This window comes from Mesocricetus auratus, unplaced genomic scaffold (assembly GCF_017639785.1).
Source record: "Mesocricetus auratus isolate SY011 unplaced genomic scaffold, BCM_Maur_2.0 Super-Scaffold_100676, whole genome shotgun sequence".
Taxonomy (NCBI): domain Eukaryota; kingdom Metazoa; phylum Chordata; class Mammalia; order Rodentia; family Cricetidae; genus Mesocricetus; species Mesocricetus auratus.
The window spans coordinates 19426905-19452795 of record NW_024429266.1 but is presented as its reverse complement, the minus strand read 5'-3'; the positions used below and the strand labels follow the sequence as shown (position 1 = coordinate 19452795).

Here is a 25891-nt window from a genome sequence, read left to right as displayed (position 1 = left end):
GCTTCAGTTTGGTGTTTCAGAATGTATAGAAGAACGCTTTGCCTGAGTAGATGCTAATAATAACATGTAGTATTTCTATTAATTGATAAAAATTCATAGAAGCCCATAATGATGCAACCTGAAAACCAAGTCATTAGGCATTGGTTATCTGTAAGCTGTATATTTTCACAACATAAGGGCTTATATGAGTGCTGCTGCCACTTCTTTAACTAAATGGTTTTTGATGAGTTTCCGAAGATACTTTGCTCCTATGATCCTGAAAACATCAACTTCCAAATTCTATAATCTTGAGCTTCCATGAAAAAGATCCACAAGTTCATGGACTGCTAACTTTTAAATATGCTCAACTCTAGTATCTATTTTATTTGTGGTGTCTAAGAAGCAAAAGGCTGTAAATTGTCCATAAAGGACAGTTATGTGCTACACTTATATGTTCTACATAGGTAAAGTGAAATCTATGTCTCTCCCAAGAGTATTGCAGAATGTACTAAGAAACCTTTATCCCTGCCTCATAACAGCCTCCCTTCATTAATTCTGTCTGCTCTCCTGATCTCATTCTATATCAGGCTTTCCAGATGGCGAATGTACTTCCCAATATTAGTGTTTTATTGCTGTTCTCCTGGGAGACACCTGCTTGCTTGCCTCTCCCCTCCTCAAGTGGTTGATTGTGGATCCTTTGTTCTAACTTCCTCTTACTCATTCACTGCTTAATGGGATCATGAATGTGCTAACTCAGTGGAAATGCTTCCATGTCTTCCTTGAGGATTCCTAGAGAATCTAGGTATCAACCAGTGACCCTGTTTGAGATGGGTACAAATTGTCAGGGAAGTTTATTGCCCATGGCCCTCCACAAAGCATCCTTGACCTCTTTGTTCCTTAAGGTGTATACCACAGGGTTCAGGAGGGGTGTGATGACAGTGTAGGTCACAGAGATCAGCTGGTCCTCATCCCTGGTGTTCTCTGACTTGGGTTTGAGGTAGGCAATGGAGGCACAGCCATAATGGACAACGACCACTGTAATATGGGAGGCACAGGTGGCAAAGGCCTTCTTCCTACCCTCAGCAGAGGCAATCTTAAGGATGGTGGAGATGATGAGGATGTAGGAGATGAAAACCAAGCTCATGGGAATCAAGATCACCAACACACTTATGATCAAAGTCAGAATCTCATTGGCTGTGGTGTCAATGCAGGAGAGTTTCATCACAGGTCGGATGTCACAGAAGAAGTGAGCCACCTTGGTGGTACAGAAGGGCAGCCTGAACACAGCTGACACTTGTATCATTGCTACAATCAGGCCAATGCTAAAGGCTCCCCACACCAGCTGGAGGCACACTCTCTTGTTCATGATGACTGAGTACCTCAAAGGGTTGCAAATAGCCACATAGCGGTCATATCCCATGGCTGTGAGCAAGAAGCAGTTGTTGATAGCCAAAGTGATGAAGAAGAACATCTGAGTGGCACAACCTGCCAAGGAAATGGACTGACTCAGGCCAACAAGGTTGAAGAGCATTCTTGGTATAATGACAAGCGTGTACACCGTCTCTGAAGCAGACAGCATGCTGAGGAAGAAGTACATGGGAATGTGAAGGTGACGATCAAGACTGATAATGGTCACGATGATGATATTACCTGCCAGGGTTAATATATACAGTGCCAGGAACACAACGAAGAGTGTGAGCTCGTGCTCATGAAAGTTAGAGAAACCCTGGAAAGTGAACTCGCTCACCAAAGTGTGATTCTGTTTCTTCATTGTATCATATATGATATCTAAGAAGGAAAAAAAAAAGAGTGATGCAGATATCTGGTGGGGAATTTTTTTGCTGTTGATCTACCACAGGTTGTTTTTTATTTATATCCCCATCCCCATCTATTTCTTTGAGAAGTAGAGCCTGGGGGACTGGTTCAGCATCCTCAATATGAAGAAACCACATGACTTTTGGAGTTGAATGCTGTAAATTGTTTGCTTCTTCTGTCATGTGTTGTCATATCCTGGGTAAGGGGTTAAGCATCCTTAAGACAAGTTTCTACATCCCTTATAGGAGGTAGCACTGTTGGCATACAAAAATTATACTGTTAACTATAAGTTAGAATTTTTAAAAATTGAATATTGTCATGTAGAGTCCTAGGTGCTGTAGTTACCTGCTTATTCCTGAGCATCTAAGGTTGTATGGAGTGGGGGCTACTGCACTTACTGACTGCTTTTTCATTCTATTCCCTTGACTCTGATGCTCCAGTCAAAGCTGCTCTAAATTTCTCTTCCCTAGATGCCAGTCATTTTTTAAAAGTAAGAAGCCATGTTCTCTGTAAAACTGGTCTCATCGCCAGCCCCATCTATGTGTCCTTGTGTATGTGGGTAGCAGGAAATGTTTTACTATTTTTACTTATGTATTGCCAACATCTCATGTGCCTTTGAAATCACAAAAGATACTTACATATATTATTTCACTTCATTGCTGACTCCTGAAGTATGAAGACATGATTGCTGATTCTCTTGAGATGAGGAATTTGAGATCACCATATCTTCTTTTATTAGGGAATTGCCCATGTACAAATAGACATCAAAGGATTAAACTAAGACTTAAACTCATCTTCTGACTCCTGTTGACTGTTCCTTCCACCACAAAAGGAAAAAGTAACTGTATCATGCAACTGTCTCCATCACAGCTAGACAGGGACCATATATTCCCACTCTGTAACCACTGCATGGCCAGTTCAATGCAGGACAAGGATGTCTCCTTGAAGAAATATAACAGGTCATTGTTCCAGCACAGAAATTGCTACAGTTACATTTTCTTTAAGGAACAGAAGGAATAATGTTTTAACCTGTGTCACATTTTCCTTCATGTCTATGCTGTGGCAGCAACAAGCAAATAAATAATTGGGTTACATTTTAACATTGAAGTTATGTCAATAGAACACTGACCAGAAGCACTTCATTATAAACATGTAATCAGAAAATATACTTGGTAGTGCACCTTTTCCAGTAGTCTTTATCATCTCTATTAGTATCCAACATATAATTATGAGATGTTAGTTTTAAAATAATTAATTCAGTAATAGAATGATAGAATTTTTTGCAAAAGTATGTTTTTCTGGAATTAAAGCAAATGGGACACACTACAAAATGATTTGCTATTGGGTAATTCAAAGGGTAATATTCTTTAGTACTTTTAAAATGTTTAATTTTTCATTTTTCGTGAGTAAGCCACTTTTCAAAGGGGAAAACTGCAAAGATTTAAAAAAAGAAATCAATTCATAGTTGAATTCAGATCCTGCAAGCATGGTATGGAAGAAATCAGATAAGGTTGCAAAGAAAATAAATTTTATGTTAGGTGCCACAGAACATTTCTTGATAGGGAAAGTTCTTTGACCCTGATGTGTGTAGTGTGGCAAGTCACTGTAAAAACACTTTACACTTTTATAAACCATGTCTTTCTGGAATGTGAATTGTTAAAATACAAGAAGGAGCATAGCAGAGTCACATTATTTTTTAAATAAGATTAATTCTTTATCCCGGTAAGTCCTGATTTGTTGCAATTGACAAAATGGGAGATCCTTTAAAGAAATATATAAAAAAGTAAAGAGGAAAAACAAATATTCGAAGATACCACTATCCTTCTCTGCTAAGTACAAGAAAACCTATGTGTGTATTTTATTATGCATATGGCATCCTGTTAACCACTAACGCCATTCCTCAATTTTCACTTACTTCTGTCCCTGTGAGTCTGTGTCTCAACAGAATAATAGAGGCAGAGACTGGAGATGTGGCCATGGATCACAAACATTTACAAATCGTTCCATGAAAGAAGGTGTCTTGACTGTGTTGGGAGTCAGTCTCAGGATGGAGGCAGAATGACAGGCACAGGAGTGGGGCTCTTTGGGTGTAAGATGCTCCTTCCATCTGGAGGAGGAGATTTTGATGCCCAAGAAAGGTTCTCGAAGGAACAACTCTTAGGGATTTGGGGTGTTCTTCCCTAAGCACCCTGATAGTCACCTTGGGACAGAGGGGCATCAGATACCAGGGGACCTCGTTATGTGGAGGGCATGTTCCCCAGACTCTGCAGCAATATACTTTGTGAGCTTTGAGGTAGCCTTCAATGCAAGTAGACAAAAATGTGGTTTATTTGTCAGGTTTTATTTTATTTAAATAAATATTCTATTTTTATACAGTTGAGCCCTGGAAAACCATGGTTACAAAACCCCAGTGAGATCTAGATGAAAGTTTTAGATTCCAGGAAACTGCAATTCTCACATAGACAAGAACTGTGCTCCATGCTAGAGATGTTTTCTTTTACTTTTTGCCTGTTTAAGTGAAAATAGTCATTATTAACTATGTCTCCTCCCTCCTTCCCTCCTTCCCTCCCTCTCTCCCTTCCTCCCCTTTTGCTCTTCCTTCCTTCCTTCCTTCTTTCTCTTCCTATCCTGTGGAAATCAAAATTAGAGATAAAATAATAAGACAATATTCTGTGGGCGGCCACAAGAACAAAGTATCAAAACAACTTGATCAGGACAGCATCCCAGGGCCAGCAGACACCTGGATAATCACACTGGGACTGGTGAGCATAGTTTGGGGTCTCCATCAACCTTGCTTCCCTGCTCCAAGGACAAGTACTTTATTTCCCTAAACAGAATTTTACTCTGAGTTTTCTCTAGTATATGTCTCCTAATTGAATGATACTGCTTCTCCTCTGAGTTAACCCTTCTACCTTTTTATTAAATAAATAAATAAATAAAGGTCTTAATTGTAAACCTGAAAATGCCCCCAGTGTGCAATAGTTTCCCTTTTATCCTTTACCTTCTTTATCCACTGAATTTGTGGTAACCTTTAAGAGTAGGGGATTATAAAATTAACAGAGCACAACAAATGCAAAAAAAATGTTACTGGCATTTGCTTTTATTGCAATACATTCAAAGATGAATGAAAATGAAATATTGGGGGCTGGACTGATGGCTCAGAAGTTAAGAGTGTGTACCTTCTTCAAAAGGACCTGAGTTCAGTTCCTAGGACCCATGCCAGGAGGCTCACCATCTGTAACTCTAGCCCCAGGAGTATCCAATGTGTCCGGTCTCTGTGGATACACAGATGGACACATGGATGGACACACAGACTCTCACACACACACACACACACACACACACACAGGGGGTGGGAGGCAGAAAGGAGATACAGAGGCAGAAGCATACGCACAGTCACAAAGAGACAGAGAACAAAATGAAGCTAGTATATAGCTAATGACCACATTAAAAGGCAAATAAAAGTTCATAAATAATTTTCAAAATGAGCAACACTTTGGTTCAGTGGGCAAGAAGGTAGCAGGAGTGATTTATACATAGGTGCACATATCTACTTCTGTACTTGGTATTTCTTTTTGTTAGTTTGTTTAATTTATAAACGCCATTTATAATATTAATGTAACAATGGTACTTACAGAGCACTGCATCTAAAACATGTAAGATGAAAAGCACAGCAATAAAATAAGCATATGGAAACCTGTCACTCAGCTTAACTAGGAAGCTCCACTTTCAGGTTTTTTCCTGTCTCCCTATCTTCTTGTTCCATAGCCTTTCATTGCTCCAGTGGTTCCTATGCTTATTTTGATTGTATGCATTGACTGTCATTGTTACACAGGTATGAATTCCTAAATAATAGGTCATTGTTCACCACATATAGTTTTGATAAAAAGCCACCATATGTGTACATGGTTCACTAAGACTTGAGTCTTTAAAATATTCAATGCTATATTTTAATATTTGGGGTGGTACTATAGCTTATAAATTGAAATGCCTTTTTTAAAAGCCAATACTAGAATTATTTCCAGAAATTACAATATTTCAAGTATTTTAATTCCTATCATCATTATTTATCCCAAATATTTGCTCCCACTTTGTATCTTTTCTTGTTTTTTTACTTTTTAAAAATTAAATTTATTAATTTATTTTACATCCTCACCACAGTTTCCCCCCTCTTCTCATCCCACTTCTTACTGTCTGCTTTTTTATTTTCTTTATGGTGTGTTTAATTGAGTAAACACTAGTTTAGTGTAGCCAAACATATTGTTGTATATTTTGTACTTCCTTTATTGTCTATCAGAAAAATAGTCTTTTTCAATATCAGAATATTCTCCTTTAATTTATTATAAAACATGTTAATATTATGTATTTTCATGAATAAATAATCCAGAATTCATTGTTATATATGGTACAAAATGGAGATTCAAATTCATTTTAAATGGGTGACTAACCTGAAGCATTCCCCCTTTCCCACAACTCTACATTTCGGTTTCGCTAACATCACAGATCAGTTCAAGCACTATGTATTGTTACACTACATAATTTCACTCCCTTACCAAAATTCCATAGTCTTAACAGCTGTAATTTCATAATAAATTTTATCAAGGAGTTTATCTTTTTTCCTGACTGAACTGTGGCTTTTAACACAAATTTTAGAATTAGGTTTTTGAAATTGTGCTAAATTAAGAAACATTTTTGGATATGTTGGTATAAGTTCTTCATTTGCTTGGATGGTTTGTCTAGGTTCTGCTTCATTAGTTTTATATCTATCTATCTATCTATCTATCTATCTATCTACCTATCTATTTATCCATCCATCCATCCATCCATCCATCTATTGTGCTGGGATGTGCCACAGCAATTGTGTTTATCAGAGTTGGCAGCAGCCTTTAACTTTATCCACTAAGCCATCTATCCAATCCATTACCTTGGGTCTTAGGAACACTCTCAGGCTAGGTGACAGAAAAGCCATTACACCCCTGTTTATGGCTGAGAGTAAAACAAGAATACAGAATTTAATCAATTAAAAGTGGTTCTCAGGCAGTCTAGGAGAAACTTAACATGTGCTTCCAGGTGACCTTTCCCAGTGACTTCACAGAGCATGCTGGATCTTCCAAACCATGTATGAAAAACTCTGCAAAATGCTGCTAACATGGGAGCCCTGAAATTTGATGTCAGGGATCCTATTATTGGTTGGCAACCTCTAGATGCCACATCAGAGGGAAACCAGACATTATTTGTTTGTTATGAGTACATAGTTAGCACAAATTAGCTGACCAGACAGATACCATGTCCTTCCAGGATTCCAGAATTCAAGAACACATATAAAAACAAAACAAATAAATGAAAAAAATCCCAGTATCTCACAGCTAATTTCTTAGGAACTATCCCAAGTCTGAGGATAAATGTCTACCAAGAATGTTCAGGGGTTATAATAACCAGGATTTCCAAGTTAGTCCTTTCCTGTGAAAATATCTTTTTATATCTTTTGAAGTTTTGGGTGGAGGGAATATCTTAAAGTTACAATTTGAAGCTTTGTAAAGGATTCTAGATAGACTAGAACAAAACCACTTAAAGAATCTTCTACCCAGATACTTGATTATTTGAAGTGTTTTGTATTTACTGTATTGTTATCCTCCCTACTCTTAATCTATCTTCACCACAATCATCATAATCATCCAGAATATATGTATTTTCAACTAACTTAAGAGTATGTTGAAACCACTTTGTCACTTACTCCTAAACTCCTTAGAGAATATTTCTTAATAAGCTGTCCATTATTTTTGCATAACCATGACATATGTTCCTTCATGTTATGCATGTATTTTTAAAAATCAGTCTATAATTTTTCTGTGATTTGTAGTGAGGTATGTTGGAATTATATTCTATTTCCTGGTAATTTTTCAGCTTACTCTTTTCTTTACTTGGTGACTTCTAATCCACTAATTCTTTCCTGGGTTTGCATGTGAGATGCTGTGATACCAGGCATTTGAAACATTAGATGTTACTAAGATTTCTTCACACTGATACTCAAATCAACCAACAAAGAACTGTCCAGTGAGAATGGCTTCTGCTTACCTGAGACTTTGTTTGGACCTGTTCTCGTTTTCTTTGAGTGTTTGTTTATATTCCACATCAAGATGAGCTTTAGCCTCTTTACGTACATTCCCTGCTCTGGCCCTTTATTAAGTCATTCCTACAAGGAAATCTAGCATCTGTCTTTGCATCACATTCAGAAACCAAGGTGTGTTAGCCCAGCGTTGGTGGCACACGCCTTTAATCCCAGCACTCCGGAGGCAGAGGCAGGCAGATCTCTGTGAGTTCAACGGCAGCCTGGTCTACAGAATGAGTTCCAGGACAGATTCCAAAACCATACAGAGAAACCCTGTCTCGAAAAACAAAAACAAACAAGCAAACCAAAAAAAAACCCCAACAAACAAACAACAACAACAGCAAAACAGAAACCAAGGTGTGGATGCCAAGCACCCTCACTGCCACTTTTCTTCCTCATTTAAAATTTTTTTAGCTTTGTAAATTTAAATTAGAAACAATCTTATTTTATATATAAATTCGAGATCCCTCTCCCTCTTCTCCCCTGTCCTCCACCAACACTCATCCCATCCCTCTTCTGCTTCATTGAAAGGGTGAGGCCTTCCGTGGGGGAAAATCAAAGTCTGTCACAACATTTAGGACAGGGCCTAGCGCCCCCCCCCCCACCATGTGTCTATGCTGAGAGAGTGTCCCTCTATGGGGATGGGCTCTCAAATACTGTTCCACTACCAGAAGCCCCATAGACTTCCCAGGCCTCCTAACTGACATCCACATTCAGAGGGCCTGGTTCTGTCATGCTGTTTTCCAAGCTGTCAGTCTGGGGGCCATGAAATCCCCCTTGCTCAGGTCAGCTGTTTCTGTGGGTTTCCCCAGCTTGGTCTTGACCCCTTTGCTCATCACTCCTCCCTCTCTACAATTGGATTCCAGGAATTTATCTTAGTGCTTAGCTTTGGGGTCTCTGCTACTGTTTCATTCAGCTACTGGATAAAGGCTGTAGGATGGTATATAAGGTAGTCATCAATCTCATTATAAGGGAAGGGTATTTAAGATAGCCTCTCTACCATTGCTTAGATTCTTAGTTGGGGGTCATCCTAGTATATCTCTGAACATTTCCCTAGAGCCAGATTTCTCTTTAAACCTATAATGGCTCCCTCTATTAAAATTTCTCTTTTCTTGCTCTCCTCTATTCTTCCCCTAACTCAATCTTCCTGCTCCCTTATTTCTTCCCCATCCTCTTCTCCCCTTCTCTTTTTCCTAACTCCCTCTCTCCTCTCCCATGCTCCCAATTAGCTCAAGAGATCTTGTCCCTTTCCCCTTTTCCGGGGAACCATATATGTCTCTCTTAGGGTCCTCCTTGTTTCCTAGTTTCTCTGGATTTGTAGATTGTAGGCTGGTAATCCTTTGCTCTATGTCTAAAATCCTTATATGAGTGAGTACATACTATGTTTGTCTTTCTGTGACTGGGTTACCTCACTCAGGATGGTTTCTTCTAGTGCCATCCATTTGCCTTCGAATTTCAAGATTTCATTGTTTTTTTCTGCTTAGTAATATTCCATTGTGCAAATGTATCACATTTTCTTTATCTATTCTTCAGTTGAGGGGCATCTAGATTGCTTCCAGGTTCTGGCTATTACAAATAATGCTGCTATGAACATAGTTGAACAGATGTTCTTGTTGTATGAATGTGCATACTTTGGGTATATGCCTAAGAGTGAAATTGCTGGATCTTGAGGTAGACTGATTCCTATTTTTCTGAGGAATTTCCATATTGATTTCCAAAGTGGCTGTACCAGTTGGCATTCCCACCAGCAGTGGAGGAGTGTTTCCCTTTCTCCATATCCTCTCCAGCATAAACTGTCATTGGTGTTTTTAATTTTAGCCGTTATGACAGGTGCAAGACGTTATCTCAGAGTCGTTTTTATTTGCATTTCCCTGATGCCTAAGGATGTTGAGCACTTTCTTAATTGTCTTTCAGCCACTTTAGATTTTTCAGCCTTATTGCCACTTTTAGATAACCACCTATAGGCTCTTTCCATAAAATAAAATGAAACAAACTAACAACAAACAACGTAAAGTTTGGACTGTGGTAATACCTATATCTTAAGATATGTCTCTTTACAATGCCTGAATGCTATTATCCAGAGGTTGGATAGCCCAGAGACCTAGGATAGAACCAAATATGATTGGCACAAAGAAGTTAATGTAATGGTACCTAATGATAGTCTACTGTACTCATAGATTAGAGCCTAGTCCATTTGTCATCAGAGAGGCTTCACCCAGCACCTAATGGAAACAGGTGCAGAGACCCACAGGCCAATATTAGACTGAGCTCAGGGAACCCTTCAGAAGAGAGGATGAATGGATTATATGAATGAAAGGGGTCAAGTACACTGCAAGAAAACCCACAGAATCAACTAACCTGGGTTCATAGGGGCGCCCAGAGACTGAACCAGGGAGCCTGCATGGAATGGATCTAGGTCCTCTGCAATATATTTTACAGTTATGTAGCTTAGTCTTCTTGTGGGACTCCTCCAAGTGGGAGCAGGAGCTTTCTCTGACTCTTTTGCCAGATTTTGAGAACTCATTACTCATATTGGATTGCCTTGTCCAACCTTTATACAAGAGGAGGTGCCTGGTCTTACTGCAACTTGATATGCTATATTTGATTGATATCCATGGGTGACATGCCATTTTCTGAACAGCAATGAGGAGGAGTGGTTGGGGGAACAGAGGGAAGTTGGGCAGGAAGAAGTAGGAGGAGAGGAGCGAAGAGAAACTGGGTTCAGGATGTAAAAAAAAAGTAGTAACAAAGAATTCACATGTGCTTTCTTTCCTGCTATTCCCCTGAGACAGACAGGTCTTTTCCTGTCTTTTTCTCCTCTTCTGTCCTAAGTAGGGAAGAGTACAGGGAGAGATCTATGTACTGGTAGCACTGACCATGCCTGTTTGGGTGTGTTCACAGGTTTTTACCACATGTGGATTGTTCTTGTGATTGAACACCTTACTTGCGTGATTAGTCTTAACCCTCTGAGTATAAATTGTCTGATACTCTGAATAAAGTTGGTTACCGTATAAGACCGTATAAGACTTTAGTCCACCTTAGATTTAGGCCCTGCTCTCCCAGGTTCATGCCACTAGGTAGAGTGGTAAACAAGGGGGTATGATGATTAGATATCTAATACTAAAGACCTGGAAAATGCACATGACAACCCAGTATTATAGAAGCTTCCTAAAACACATACATACAAGTTTAAATGGAGTTACCTTTTCCATACATGTGGAAATTATGCCTCTTCCAGATGCCATAGGCTATCAAATAAAGAGTCCACTACAAAGTGTAGCTTATCTCTTTTCAATTTGTTGACCAGTTGGGGTATCATGTACCAAATTTATACAGGACATTGAAATTGTTCCTGGTTACTTTTCAGTACTTGTAGTAAGTCCTCTTTGCTATAGATAACACAAATTTGAGTCATTGGACATGGAGAAATGAAGCTGGTAGTAACCTGGAAGTGTCATTATTCCTGGCCAGCTTTCATAGTGCCTGTGTGTGCTATATACACACCCCTGGGAAGAAAAGTAATGAACAGTCTTACCTGGATATAATCCTGCAAGGTACAATAAGAAGTAGTCTGAAAGGATATGTGATTGCTACAATAGTTGTGTGAATATTATGAGAATAACTAGTTGCTTTTTTATTTTTAAACTTAGAATTTATTCCTGACACTACTCACTGGGCCAAGAACTGGTAGCTAGGTAGGTCATGGAAAGTAAGGGAGAACTACTAGTATTATTCTGCAAAATGAACATAGTATTACACTGAGTCTTAAATACTTATCTTTTTAAAAGACTGATTTATTTTACATGTATATATATATATGCATTTTCATTTTCCGGTATGATTTTATGTACACCATGAGCATGCAGAAGCCAAAAGAGGCCAGAACGCATGCCCAAGGAGACCAGAAGAAGGCTTTGGTCCTCTGAGACTGGAATAATAGGGCATTGTGGGATTCCATGTAGATGTTGGGAACTGAACCTAAGTCCACAGCAAGAGTAGCAAGGGCTCTTAACCTCTGAGGCATCTCTCCAGACCCTTAAATAGTTATCTTCATACAGAGAGATTAGTTCACTTCTCTACCCTGACCAGAAAAGTTTCTTATTAGTAGGTGCTGATTAATAATGAGACCCACAACTGGTCAATATGCAGAGAGTAAGAGTTTAAAGTGATCTGCCCTAAATGGGATATATATGGGGACACACACACACACACACACACACACACACACACACACACACACACATACACACACACAATACACATATTTATGCACACACACATATATACAATTTAAGCACACATACATACATACATACATACATATATACATACATATATATATATATACAAACAAATATAACACACACAAACATATGTATATATAGTACTCTTTCCCTGTAGGCACTTGAGGTCATTGCAGAAGGAAGTTCATAGGGTACTGCTTTGAAATGGTGTTCTGAACATTACATGGCAGAGGTATACATGAGCCCATAACAGGTGTTAGTTGCATGCATAAAGCCTGTATGGAATCAAGTCATCCATAATTCCATCATAGAAGTGGGAGGGGATCCTGAAGTCCCTCCCTCAGTCAAGCAGCTATGGTTGGTTACTTTATAGCAACTTGGGGGGAAAGAAAGTAAGTTTTCTTTAGGAAAAGGGAAAAGGATGCTCATGCTGGAGTGAACATCTCCACACCCATGCACATACTGATCAATTTAAGATGACTCAGTGGGTTAGAAAAAAAAGATTACATGAAGTTGTGCAGGGTATAGGAGGAGTTAGAGGGGAGGGAACAGAGGGTGGGTTTGTTAAAGAAATGTATGGATGAAATTTCCAAAAATGTTTTAAACATCCTGAGTTCATATACAGGGAGCACCTACTTCAAAATAATGTCTCAGAGTGCTTCATGATGGTCTCCCTTTCCATATTGTTAACTCATTTGTGAGTTGCTGGTCCTTGTCACATGAAAAGCAATTTTTACTGAACATGATTTGGAAATGCTCTGTGCTGATACTGTATGTTTGAACATGTGTCTCCGTGTGACCTTTCTTTGTCATTCAAATACGCTGTTTTTAATCCACTTCTGTGTTACTTGCATTTTCCATAAAGCACTGCACTCTTGATGCCTTTACAAATCACTACAAAAAGTTTGTTGTACTAATTTGGACAATTTTGTAGCATAGCTTCTAACAGTATCACACTTTGACCTGGCTTACCATAACTATGAAGATCCTAAGACAGACACACTGCTTGTTTGCAACTGTCCACTTCTTGGAGTATGTACCTATAAGATACATTGCTAAAACTAAAATTCAATGGTCAGTGATTCATACATTAAATACAACACATACCACCAAACGGAAACCAGAATGGGATGGACCTACTTACACATTCAGCAACATTGAAGAGGGTTCTTGGGCACTTTTCCATCAGTCTTGCACATCACTATGTCTTTAAATTTTTGGCAAACTGAGAAGCAAAGATGGCATATTTCTTATTTGAATTTTGATTTCTTTGAGTTTTATATGCTTATTCGCTTCTGTGCTTCGTTTGCTGCAAATGTCCATTTACATATCTTGCTCATTTTTCATACTGTGTGTTATTTGTCCTTTTCTTATAAGAGTTCTCTGATAAGAAAATATGCCCTTTATTATACATGTTGCAAATATTTTTCTTCCATTTGTCATCTTTACTAGGTTTATGGATTTGAAAATTTGTCAGAATTGTATTTATGCATTTATCTCTTGACATCAGACTTTATTGCTTTTGCATTTTGATTAGTGCTTAACAGGGCCCTCCTAACTCCAAGATTAGTTTTTAGAGCTATACTTGCTGCCTTCCCCACTTTTCATTCTTTAATATTTACTCATCTAAGATTTAATTGGTTGTGAGCAGCAAAGTTAAGTGAACTTCTCAAAATCAAATTGATATAAATTTTTTTTGGTTCTCAGCATTGTATTTGGAAAAGTAAATATTTCTCATACTTTTACTCCCTTATGTTTCTGTATATTAGATGCTCCTAATATTATTCTTTTATATAATTTCTTTTCATTAGCTTCCCATTGTACTTGCAGGAATTTAAGGAGAGTCATCATCTTAAATGGCAAAAGAAAATGAAGCTTTCTTGCAAAGCAAGGTTTAAAAGTTCATATCTACTATTACAAGTCTGAGTACAGTTAGAAGAATTTTTATGCAGAAAATGCGTGTTTCTTATTTTTATGGGTTTGGGGTTTCGTTTGCTTTAGTTTTTATGAAACGAGGTCTCATTAACTCTGTAGTCCAGGCTGGTCTTGAACTTGCAGCACATCCTTCGACTTCTGGCTTTTTGAGTCCCCAGTCTATAGATCTGAGCCACCATGTCTGACTAGTCCTATACAGTGACCAATTATATCATGTCTATAGCATCCTAAACTAAATGATAGCACATCTTGCAACGTCCTTCATTCTACATCTGTGTTTGCTTTTTGTCACTTTTAGGATCTCCTCTGCCCTGGCTTTTTCTCCTTAACTGTATAAATTCAATAGACTATCATTTTAATCATTACCTTGCATTTACCATTGATTTCTGAGCCCCTGTTTACCAACCACAATACCAAGTTTGGTTAAATCAAATTTTACTCTTGCGTAGAGCACCCATGTAGCTGAACTTAAGTGGGAAGAAAGAATTCTGAATAATAGCTGGTCTTAATTAAAATTCATGACATTTAACATCAAGTGGTTATCGATGTTGCTGGGCAACCCTGCTGTATTTCTCACCTTTCATCCTCTTGCCTTCTTCAGTAGACAACTTTTCTTATTTTGTTAAGAATTCAAAGCAATTAAAAGAAATCTGTGTATTCTCATCATCAAATCTACCTCATGTATATGTGAATCTCTGCTTCTGTACTTAACCCTATGAGTGAGCCTTCTCTGTTTTTCTAGTAAAGCCATCTACTATATTGCTACCCATCACAACCTCTCAGTCATTCTCCCTCGTGCCTTTTGTATCATCAAATTTGTGTTAGATCGTGTTTATTTACATCTTGGTTAGTTTTTGTTGTCAACTCGACACCCCTGAGAAGACAGAATCTCAACTGAGGAATTGCCTCCGTCAGATTGGCATATGGGCAGTAGGGTACAAACTTCTGTTCTAGTTTGCTTTTCTGTCACGAGAATAAAACACTAACCAAAAGCAACTTGGGGAATGAAAGGATTTACTTCATCTTACATGCTGTAATACGACATCAAGCAAAACCAAGGCCAGAACCTAAAATAGAAAGCATGGAAGAATGCTTTGCTTACTGGCTTGCTTCTTCTGTGTGATAGGTTGAGAGTCTCTCTGAAGGGGGTCCAGATGACACTTTTATTGCAGGCTCAACATAGAATTATAGGGGTCCAGAAGAAAAATAGAGGTTTGGTCCCACATGGCAGGATTGGGATCTGAAGAGGCCAGAAGCTTGGGAAAGGGACATCCTCAGTTGCAGTGACCCTAGTTAGTAATGAAGAAAATCCCCCACTATTGGTGCTATCATCCCTGCTAGGTAAACCTGGGCAGCATAGGAAAGATAGCTGAACAAGCCAAGGGAAGCCAGCCCACAGCAGCATTCATCCACAGTCTCTGCTTTGATTTCCTGCCTTGGCTTTGTTTTTGGCTTTTGTTTGTTTGTTTTTGCTTTTTTGTTTTGTTTTGTTTTGTCTTGTTTTTCATGACAGGGTTTCTCTGTATTGATTTGGAGCCTGCCTGGAGCTCTCTCAGTAGACCAGGTTGGCCTCAAACTCACAGAGATATGTGTGTATGATATGTATGAGTGAACACGTGTGTGTGTGTGTGTGTGTGTGTGTGAGGTGTATGGGTGAACACATGGGTGGACATAGAGAGTTGTGCTGCTCTGTCACTCTGCTTTACTACTTTTTAACCAGGGTCTCTTACTGAACTTCGTTTGGACTGGCAGCCAGCAAGCCCCACTTGTCTTCCTGTCTCTGGTCTTCCCTACAAACACCAAGGTTTCAGGAGCCTGCATCTGTGACTGGCATTTTGGGTAAGTATTGATCCAAGTCATGTCTCCAGGCTACACAGAAGGGCTCTTATTCTTGAAGCCATCTCAAGTGAACTTCTCAGTGCCCTATTCACTTTTGAGTAGCTTTGACAGTGTTTATACATATTGTTTCCCAAATGACTAAACTTACCCTTATATTTCCAAATTTAATGGTCAATTCTGATTCACCATCCTTGCCATTTGATGCCATTGATCAAGTTTTCCCTCTTGAAAGCTTTGTTCATGGAACATCAAAACAGATACTTTTCTTGTTTCCCTTGGCTTTCTGCCCCCACTGGTGTTCTTTCCCTCTTATTTCCCTCGGTCTCTTGTTAATGAAGTTTTCTAACATTCAGCCATAAACTACATCCTTTTTTTCTTCTGAAACGACCTCCTATATCTAAGGCTGACTTTGAACTCAATATGTAGTTTAAGATTATTTTAAATAGCTGGTCCTCTTGCCTCCATCTGCTGACCATTGAAATTTCAGTCGCGTGTCCCTGCTTTCAGTGTATAGGAACTAAACAAACCCAAGCCCAAAAGTTCCAAAGAGAAATAGATAATTACTTCTCTCAGCCTTGTTGAAAAAAACTTCTTTTTGCAGTAAGCAATGCAGAGACTCATAACTTGTCAATATGCTGGGAATAAGTTATGCTTATCCCCAAACTGGATACCTCTCTATTACTCCTATAAAGTTCAGGAAATATTGTGGAAGAGGAGGGTGAAAACAGTGTAAAAGCTGGAGGATCGAGAGGAGTGAACATGACAAGGTGTTGCACTGATGAACTACCCAGCAGCTATAGCTACTATATGCAATAATTACACAGCACTGATAGGGTTAGTGCTCCAGCAGGGATGGGAGAGGAGTATGTGAGGAACTGTTCCTCCCTGGCAGTTAATGTTGCCAGGAGAAGGGGAGTCATTTTCTACAGTGGTGTAGCTACTGAGAAGTGGCCCATGTTCCAGTTAGTACATGCTCATGCAGACAACTCTAATTCAACTCAGTGTGTCACTTGAAAAGAAAGACATGACGGAGGAAGGGTATTTGTTGGGAAGAAGGAGTTCCCCAGGGGAGGGAGGGGAGGTGCGGTGAGAGTGGGGAAACACATGTAATGGAATTAATATGATCAAGATATAGATTATATGTATTATGAAATTGCAAAATAATGAATAAAAAGGTCAACAAAAAGGACCAACCATCACATAGACCGTCATGAGGAAATTGACTTTATTTTATATAAAATGGAACTACACTAGATAAGTTTAACTGGAAGGGAGGTATGATATTATTTTAATTTTTAAGGCATAAGTGGATGTTATACAAAATGTTGATTGAAAAAGAACAAGAGCAAATAAGGACAGTACAAGGGATGTCTCCACAGCACCAAAGGGGACAAGCAGACCAAAATAAGTGAAAATGACTCAGAAGTAAAAGTATCACGGGAACCAAAGCTCACAAAATTAGAACAAGAAAACCAGGTGACTATCTCCTAAAATAAGACATTTACATAGTAGTCAGCATTTCCTAATATGACAGAAAAATATTCAGGATACAAACTATCTATAAATAACAGAAATTCAACAGGCAAAACATCTAAACAACATGAAAGTCAGGTGACATACTTCTTTAAAAAGTCCCAAGGGAGAAGCCAGGGTTGGTGGCGCACGCCTTTAATCCCAGTACTCGGGAGGCAGAGGCAGACAGATCTCTGTGAGTTCGAGACCAGCCTGGTCTACAGAGCTAGTTCCAGGATAGCCTCCAAAACAATACAGAGAAATCCTGTCTTGAAAAACAAAAAACAAACAAACCCAAAATCCCAAGGGAAAAATTAAATACAAAAAAGGAATAAAAAAATCAGGATGTTATAACATGTGAATACACCTAGAACAGTGATACAGAAAAGAATTTAAAACATTGAAATGAGTATTTTAGCAGGAAACAAATCAATTAAGCTGGGCGTGGTGGCTCATGCCTTTAATCCTAGCACTTGGGTGGCAGAGGCAGGTGGATCTCTAGGTGAGTTCTAGGCCAGCCTGGTCTACAGAGTGAATGCCAAGACAGACTTCAAAGCAATAAAGAGAAACCCTGTTTCGAAAAACCAAAAATAGAAAAAAAAAAGAAGAAGCTAGAAATAAGAAAGTTCAAAGGTTCCAACAGGAAAAAGGAGGAAGTAAAAAAGATATAAACAGAAACAAAATATAAAAATAGATTTAAAAGCCTGGGAAAAAAGAAATAAACTAATAGCAAAAGCATTTAAGAAGGTTTTTGAAAAATGATCAGTTAAATTGAGAAATATCTAATAAAACTGACAAAAAAAATAAGTGGGAAAAGGTACAAACAAAAAGTACCATAAATAAGGAAGAAATATCTCTATCAGCTATGAAAGTTAACACAAAAATAGTTTGAGTAACTTTATATTCAAATTTTAACAAGCTTGAAAGACAAATTAATTCATCAGAAAATTCTATCTTGTGACTTATTAAAAAGTATCTTCAGCAGAATATTAATGAAATAATAGAAAAATTATTACAAATCCAACAGTGCATTAAAAGAATTATAGACCATCCTGGATTTATTCCAGGAATGCAAAACTAGATCGATTTTCAAACATTAAGCATAGGCATTCATCACATTAGCATAAGAAACTTTATGATTATATAACTGAATATAGAGAAATCATTTATAAGACCACCACTTATTTATAAGAAAAACTTCACACAAACTAAAAATATAAGACAATTGCCTCATCTTGATAAAGATTATATTTTTAAAAAATCCTATACTACCATCACACATATTTAACATAACTGCAGAAATTCTAGCCATTTGAAGAAGGCAATGAAATGAAATAAAAAGAATGTAGATGAGAAAGGGAGAAAAACACCTTCTCTATTTTCATATACATTTATTTTATTTTTAAAAATGTCTCAACCTATCTGTAGAAGATACAGCAAACTTCTGGTGTAACTAAATGAAGCAAAACCATAGGATACATTATCAAAATATAAAAATCAACTCAGTTTTGGCAGATCAGTAATAAGCATGATGAAATAAAAGTTTTAAATACATTGTCAGTCAGATGTGGCATTAGCCTGTAATTTCTGCATTTGAGATACTGAGGCAGAAAGATCATGAGTACAAGGCTAGCCTGGGATTATGTAGTGAATGCAAGGCTAGCCAGAGCTACACCATAGGGCTTCTAATGCATCTATAGTCACAACAGACGTACAAAAGAAAATCATTTATACTTTCTCCAAGGAAAATGAATTACCTAAGTATAGTTACAGTTAACAAAACATGTATAAAAGTTATGTACTGAAAAATTATATAAAACTACATAATTGAAGAGAAATATTGTCTTCATGATCAGAAGACTCAAAAGATTACTGAGATTACTTCTTTCAAATTGATTTGTAGATTTGATGGAATTACCATCTCAGTGAGACTTTTGTAGACATGGAAAAGCTTATTACAAATTGTGGATTAAAAGCACAGGCCTTGGGCTAACCAGAGTCTTTGGAGAAGATATAGAAAAGTGAAAAGAATCATACCACTTAACAGTTACTATTTAGTTCACAGAGAGAGGAACTAGAAGAAACCAGAACCCAGGTCACAGAAAACCCAGAAGCTGATTCACACATAGCTGCTTAATTGACATTTCACAAAGTTGCAAACACAGTACCATGAAAAATCTTTAACAACAATTGGCCCAAAGCAATTGATCATCTGTGAAGAAAAATTATTCTTCATCTACACAACATGCCTTACATAAAAAAATACACAGGATGAAACACAGATTACAGTGCAAAACCACAGTTAAAACTATTTAAAGAAATGTGAAAATTTTTGATTCACTAGGGATCTTAAAGCAGTGGAAATAATTTTTTAATAATAAGGGAGAATCAAAATGATTAAATCAATTTTCTGTAAATTTATTTGTCAGTGAAATGGACTTTCAATAAATTGCTATCAGTATTTAGTTTGTATGATTTCTTTTCTGAGAAGAATAAGTTGAACATGTTGCTTTTAAAATTTGTTTGGAATGATATGAATAACAACCAAAAAAACCTAAAGAAGTAGAATGATAGTGTATGAGTGAAATTTTAAAAGTTATGCTTTTTAAAAGAAGGTTTAAATTTAAAAGTAAATGCTGTTGTCCAAGTGAATGACTACAGAGATGTGGTAGAATTGAAATTCTAAGACTATACCAAGATTCCCAGAATATAAGTTGTTCCAGTCTGAAGTAGAAGAAAAAGAATGTTTATCACTGGGAATGTTACCATGAAAAAAGAGATGAATCCTAAGAAATGTCAATATTTAAAGGCAAATATAAATTGCCATCAATGAGAAAATCAACTGTGATAAGTCTGAGTTTAACATGGCCATTTTACAAAAAAGTAAGAACCTGGAACACACAGCACTAAAGAGACGAGTAATGAAATCCCTCCCCTCAGAGCTCAGGGAACCCTAGAGAAGAGGAGGCAGAAAAAGTGTAAGAGCTATGGAGGAGGGCATCCCCAGAATTAGATCATTTAAATCAACCAAGCAAAGCTCACATGAACTCACAGACAGAGACTGAAGCAACAACTACAGGGTATAAATGGATCTGTTCCAGGTCCTCTGCATATGTATTATAGCTTTCAGGCAGATATTTATATGTGACCCCTTAAAGTGTTAATGAGTAGGTTCCTGATTCTTGTGACCATTTTGGGCTCTTTTCCTTCTGTTAGTTTGCCTTGTCCAACTGTGAGGTAAAGGTTTTTGTTTAATCTTATTATATTTTATTTTGTTATGTTGGATTGTTAACTCTTACTAGTTTGTTCTTTCTTAATGAGAGACAGAAAGGGAAAAGTTTCAGATTGGAGGAAAAGTGGGGAGGTACTTTCAGGAGTCGAGGGGGTGAAATTGTAATCAACATATATTTGTTAAAAAAGAGAAAGTAAAGAAGTACTTAGGCAATTATATACATTTTTGGATAAAAGAAGATATTCTTGAGAATGCAGGGGGAGAGGAATAAAACTGCCTACTGTGAGATTAGCTTGCCACATCAGAGAAGAGCAGTGAAGCAAGGAGCAGGTGACTACCATGTCCATTTTACATTGGTTTTACTAGACTATCTCCTTTATACAAGGAAATAGGCCTGTCCGTCACCTTATCAAATGTCACAAAAATATATGGGTACCTATTTGACTCTGGAATGTGATAATGGATGGACAGACTGCATTTTCCCTAGCTTTTATTGAATGTTGTATTTGACATCCTCAAATATGTAAAAAGTACATTGTCTTCACCAAATCCCCACCTTCTCCATTCTCTCTCCCATCCCAAATACTCACTTGGTCATTAACACTTCCCTTCCTCACACTTAATACCTTTTGTTCTTTTGCTTTTGGGGACCCACTGATTAGAGGCCCTGTATTTCAAGTCTTTTGCTTATGGCTTTTCCAGTTTTTTAGCAGAAAAATAAATCTCTGTCAGGCCAATGGATGCATTGACCATTCAGAGGTGCTAGACCTGTGCAGAACCAGGAAACGGCCCTCTCTCCTATTAGAAAGATAGAAAACCTCACCCTACATATCAGCTGGAGATGTGGCTGGCAGACAGGAATAATCTCCAGGAAGGGAGATTTGAATTCCATTCTGATGGAGACTTGGGTGCTACTGGAGAGCTATATTTTTAAAATAGAATTTTCTATTCAAGGGCAGTGAGCTTATGACAGGAGCTTTTTTTTTCTTAAATGTTCCAAATGAAAAGCAAATGATTTTTGAATTTCCAGAGAAACAAACTCTGGGTAGAAATCATGTGGGTGGTAATCTAAAGCTTCTCCTGTTTTTCAAGTTGTTATTGTTATTCCACATTGTTCCTGAGGACATTATTTGCCCCGGGGAAAGATCAGAGGAACCCAGAGAGGAAGTCAACTTCATTTCAAAAGACTTAAGAACTATAACTGAAACATTTGAATTGAAATTGAAAGAGGTTTTATGTTTGGCAAACTTTTCTAGATAGGAGAGAGCCTTTTGTAGTTTGGAGAGAATGATTTTGAAAATCAAAATATGAGCACTAATATATTCTATGTGTGAAACATATAATGGGAACTATAGAGATGAGAAGAATTCAGGGTTTTCTGTTTGAGTAACATAAAGACATACAACCTTTGGAAAAGGCTGTGTTGCAGTTAGTGGGATACTGGGGGAGGCAGACTCTTGCCCCTGCCCACAGGTTACCCTTGATGTCCTCATTAAGGACAGAAAGGAGTCCTTGAAACAAGGAGTGCAGCCATTCCTCACTTTCCAGAGAAGTCACTCAGAAAGGCTTGAGTCCTGGCAGGGAGGGTAGGTAAATGAGATGTTAGACGGATGGCTTGAGGATGCCAAGTTGACTCTAGTTCAGCACATAGCAGAACCACGAATAGAGATGAACAGTCTAGGACTATAAGAGACCAATGGAGGGATGGTTGACATAGAATGACCACTGGCTGGCTGCAAGCAATACATTAAGTACAGGATTCACAGTGATGAAAGAACATGGAAACACTGAAGTCCTCTCAATGTATGACTTTAAGGTTGACTGTGGGTCAAGTGTCTTCTGGAATCTAACAAACAGAGGTAAAAATAACCATGGATGAGGCTCATAACTGGATTAACTACAGGGCATTGTGGGGTGAATTAGAAGGAAAGAAACGAGTAGATGATGGGGGAAGTCCTTCTGTGAATACATTTGTCCTATTGGTTGATAAATAAAGCACTGTTGGCCAATAGGGAAGCACGATAGGTTGGACTGGGAGTCAAGGAACGTTCTGGGAAATGTAGTCAAGAGTAGAGACTTGCCATGTGATCTGGGTAGGAGAGGACTTGTCAGGATGGCATCCTCAGAAAGATAAATACTTATAAAAAGATATATTAGTAATTATGGGTAAATAATTATGTCAGAGATAGCCATTAAGAAACCATAACAAATGGTCAACAGCTTCATAGTTAATACAGCATCCTGCATGGTCATTTTGGACTGACACGGCTCTGGGACAAGGCTAGAAGGAAGAATGCACATTACAGAGAAGAACCTAAAATTTTATTCATTTCTCAACATGGATTATTCATCAATAACTGAATAGGTTAGCATAAAATATCTAGGTAACTATTCCTCCATCAGAAGTATTGGGAGTTCTGAATGACAATGCAGATAGAAGGGTAAACTTTCTTAGATTTATTTGTCTGCATACATAGTATATTACATGCACCATGGTTTTGCATATTTTATTTGATATTTCTGTAGTTTGACAACATTTTACAAGAATAAGGTGTGCTCATATATTCATTGTGAATACCTAAGTTAATTTCTCAGTATAATAAAATACTTGGATCTACTCAATAATTATACTTGCTAATACTAAATTTTATTCATCATTTGCTTTTTTCTCACAAATTGAATCTAAACTTTACCCCCATTGTTCTTCTATTTTCATTTTCTGAGGAAAAAAGAGTAAATAGTCTGTTATTACTTCATTTCTAACTACTTACATTTCTCAGTTTTTCTGTAGAAATGGGATCATCTAATTCATTTCACAGAGGAATTCTCCTGGCTTGAATTTGCACCTAGTTCCCTTGCCTTGCCTTCTAACTTGGCTTAAAAGGGGAAGAAGGAGGCTCAATCAGAAGAATGTTTCTGAAGTCCTTCTTTTCTTCTTAGCCCTTGTCACCATGTCATTTCATACTTCCATTCATCTCTCAGGAAGTTCTCAGATGATTTCTTCCTAACCTTTCCTGTCTCACCAATTTCACAGAATTCTCAGCAATCTTCTCCCTCAAGGACCTCCTCTTCCCTCCTGAGACTTTAAAAAGTTTCTTTTCTATGAAGGATGCTTTTATTATCAGCTCCAGAAAGCCCTCTCCTCAATCTGACACCTCAATAGTAAGAAGCAATGAACAGACCAAGTCACTTGTATCCAGGTGATATGGTCAGATTCCTATGGCTAACCTATGCAGATTAGAAAATTTTCCATTTAATGTCTCCTTCCCTCTTCATGATATTTCCTTAGTTCCCCTTAATTGGGAGTTCTACTAGAGGCAGATAGGAAAAGTAGGGTTCCTTTGGAGTTCCACTTGTGGCTGCATGAAGATAGATTGTCTAGGAAGTTTTATCTCATTCCAAATCCATTTCTTAAAAGATCTCTTTAGTTTTGCATTTCTTATCTTATTAAAACACAAGGCAGTTAGATGTCTGTACATATCCTTTGTACTCTCCACTTCCTCGAGCATCTAATTTATATTAAGAGAATATTCCATTGAGTAATGTTTAATGTGTTGTTTTTAATTCAACAGGAAATAGATTGGTACTTTTAAATTTAAGCTCAAAATGAACATAAGATCATACTTTGACCTTGTAATTATCTTCTGGAATAGTGCCAATGACTGTCTGTGCACAGGCTTTGCAAGTGACCTGTATATTTATTATGTTAACAAAGAGGTTAAGGAAATGAAACCCAATTATTGGAGGCTGACTCCTAACTCTTCTTCTGTCCTTGCCTTGTCACTGGCTATCACATATGAGACTTCTAATCACATGAGACCCTGGTTTTATAATTTTACCTATAATCTTCCATATGAAAAAGATGAAATTATTTCGACATATATTAGCAACTATGATAGGGATTTCCTACCCATCACTTTCTGCAGGGCAACCTGAACTTCTCTGTTTCTCAGACTATACACGACAGGATTTAGTAGAGGTGTTATAACAGTGTAAGTCACTGAGATCAGCTGGTCCTGGTCCCTGGTGTTCTCTGACTTGGGCTTGAAGTAGACAATGGAGGCACAGCCATAGTGGATCACAACCACAGTGAGGTGGGAACTACAGGTGGCAAAAGTTTTTTTCCAGCCGTCAGATGAAGCAATCTTAAGAATGGTGGAAATAATGAGGGCATAGGAGATGAATAGGAAAGTGGCAGGCACAGTGATAACCAGTAGGGTGAGAACTAATGTCAAGATATCATTGATGACTGGCACTTCACAGGCCAGATTCAAAATAGGTCGGACATCACAGAAGAAATGTTCAATCAGTGAGTTGCAAAAGGGCAGCCTGAAAATAGACACAGCCTGGACGAGTGAGAAAAAGAACCCCGTAGCACAGACTGAAGATGCCAGAATGGTGCACACCCTCCAATTCATGATGATCGTATAACGAAGTGGGTTGCAGATGGCCACATAGCGATCATAACCCATGACTGCTAGCAGCAAACAGTTGGTAATTCCAAAACCAAGGAAAAAATAGAGCTGTGTCTCACAGCACTCTAGGGAGATGGTTTGGCTTAGACCTACAAGGCTACCAAGCATTCGTGGGATGATGACCAGGGAATAGAAAGTCTCTGAAGTAGAGAGAACACTTAAGAAGAAATACATGGGGGTGTGAAGGTGGTGGTCAATGCGGATAATGGTCACAATGATGACATTGCCAGCCAGAGTCAGGAGGTACAGGGCAAAGAAGACAATGAAGAGTGTGAGCTGGTATTCTTGGAAATTGGAGAAACCTTGGAAAACAAACTCTCTTACCCCTGTGAAGTTGGTTCTCTTCATTGGGGAGCTCAGATCTGAAAGATAAAGAGAGAGAAGGTAAACACTATGTTTTAGTGCCAAAGACGACCCTGATTACATTGCAGAGAAAAGATCCCGTAATGCAGATTCAATTAAAAACTCATGGATGGGCTGTCCCTCTGGCATCATCAGGTAAACAGGCCAGCTTCCCGGCCTGTGTTCCAGAGCCTGCATATCGCCTGGGAACTGCACAGAGCTCCCAATCCCGGCGGGAGCCAAGCACCCCAGACTCCAGATCTTCTCTCCCACCAACGATTCCAGGAAAGGAGAGGAGGCTGGGCACACAGGGAAGTAGCTGTCCCTCTGGCATCATCAGGTAAACAGGCCAGCTTCCCGGCCTGTGTTCCAGAGCCTGCAGATCGCCTGGGAACTGCACAGAGCTCCC

The 25891-nt window shown here is 38.2% G+C and overlaps 1 protein-coding gene across 1 annotated transcript; it reads right to left on the bottom strand.

Moving 5' to 3' along the window:
* Positions 1-693: 693 nt before the first annotated feature.
* LOC101843781 (olfactory receptor 10J1-like) lies at positions 694-25488 on the bottom strand. Its single transcript, XM_040738761.1, has 2 exons — positions 24990-25488; positions 694-1752 (listed from the first exon to the last, which is right to left on the bottom strand). The coding sequence occupies exons 1-2, from the start codon at positions 25486-25488 to the stop codon at positions 821-823; spliced, it is 1431 nt and encodes a 476-aa protein (XP_040594695.1). The 3' UTR covers positions 694-820.
* Between the last annotated feature and the right edge of the window lie 403 nt (positions 25489-25891).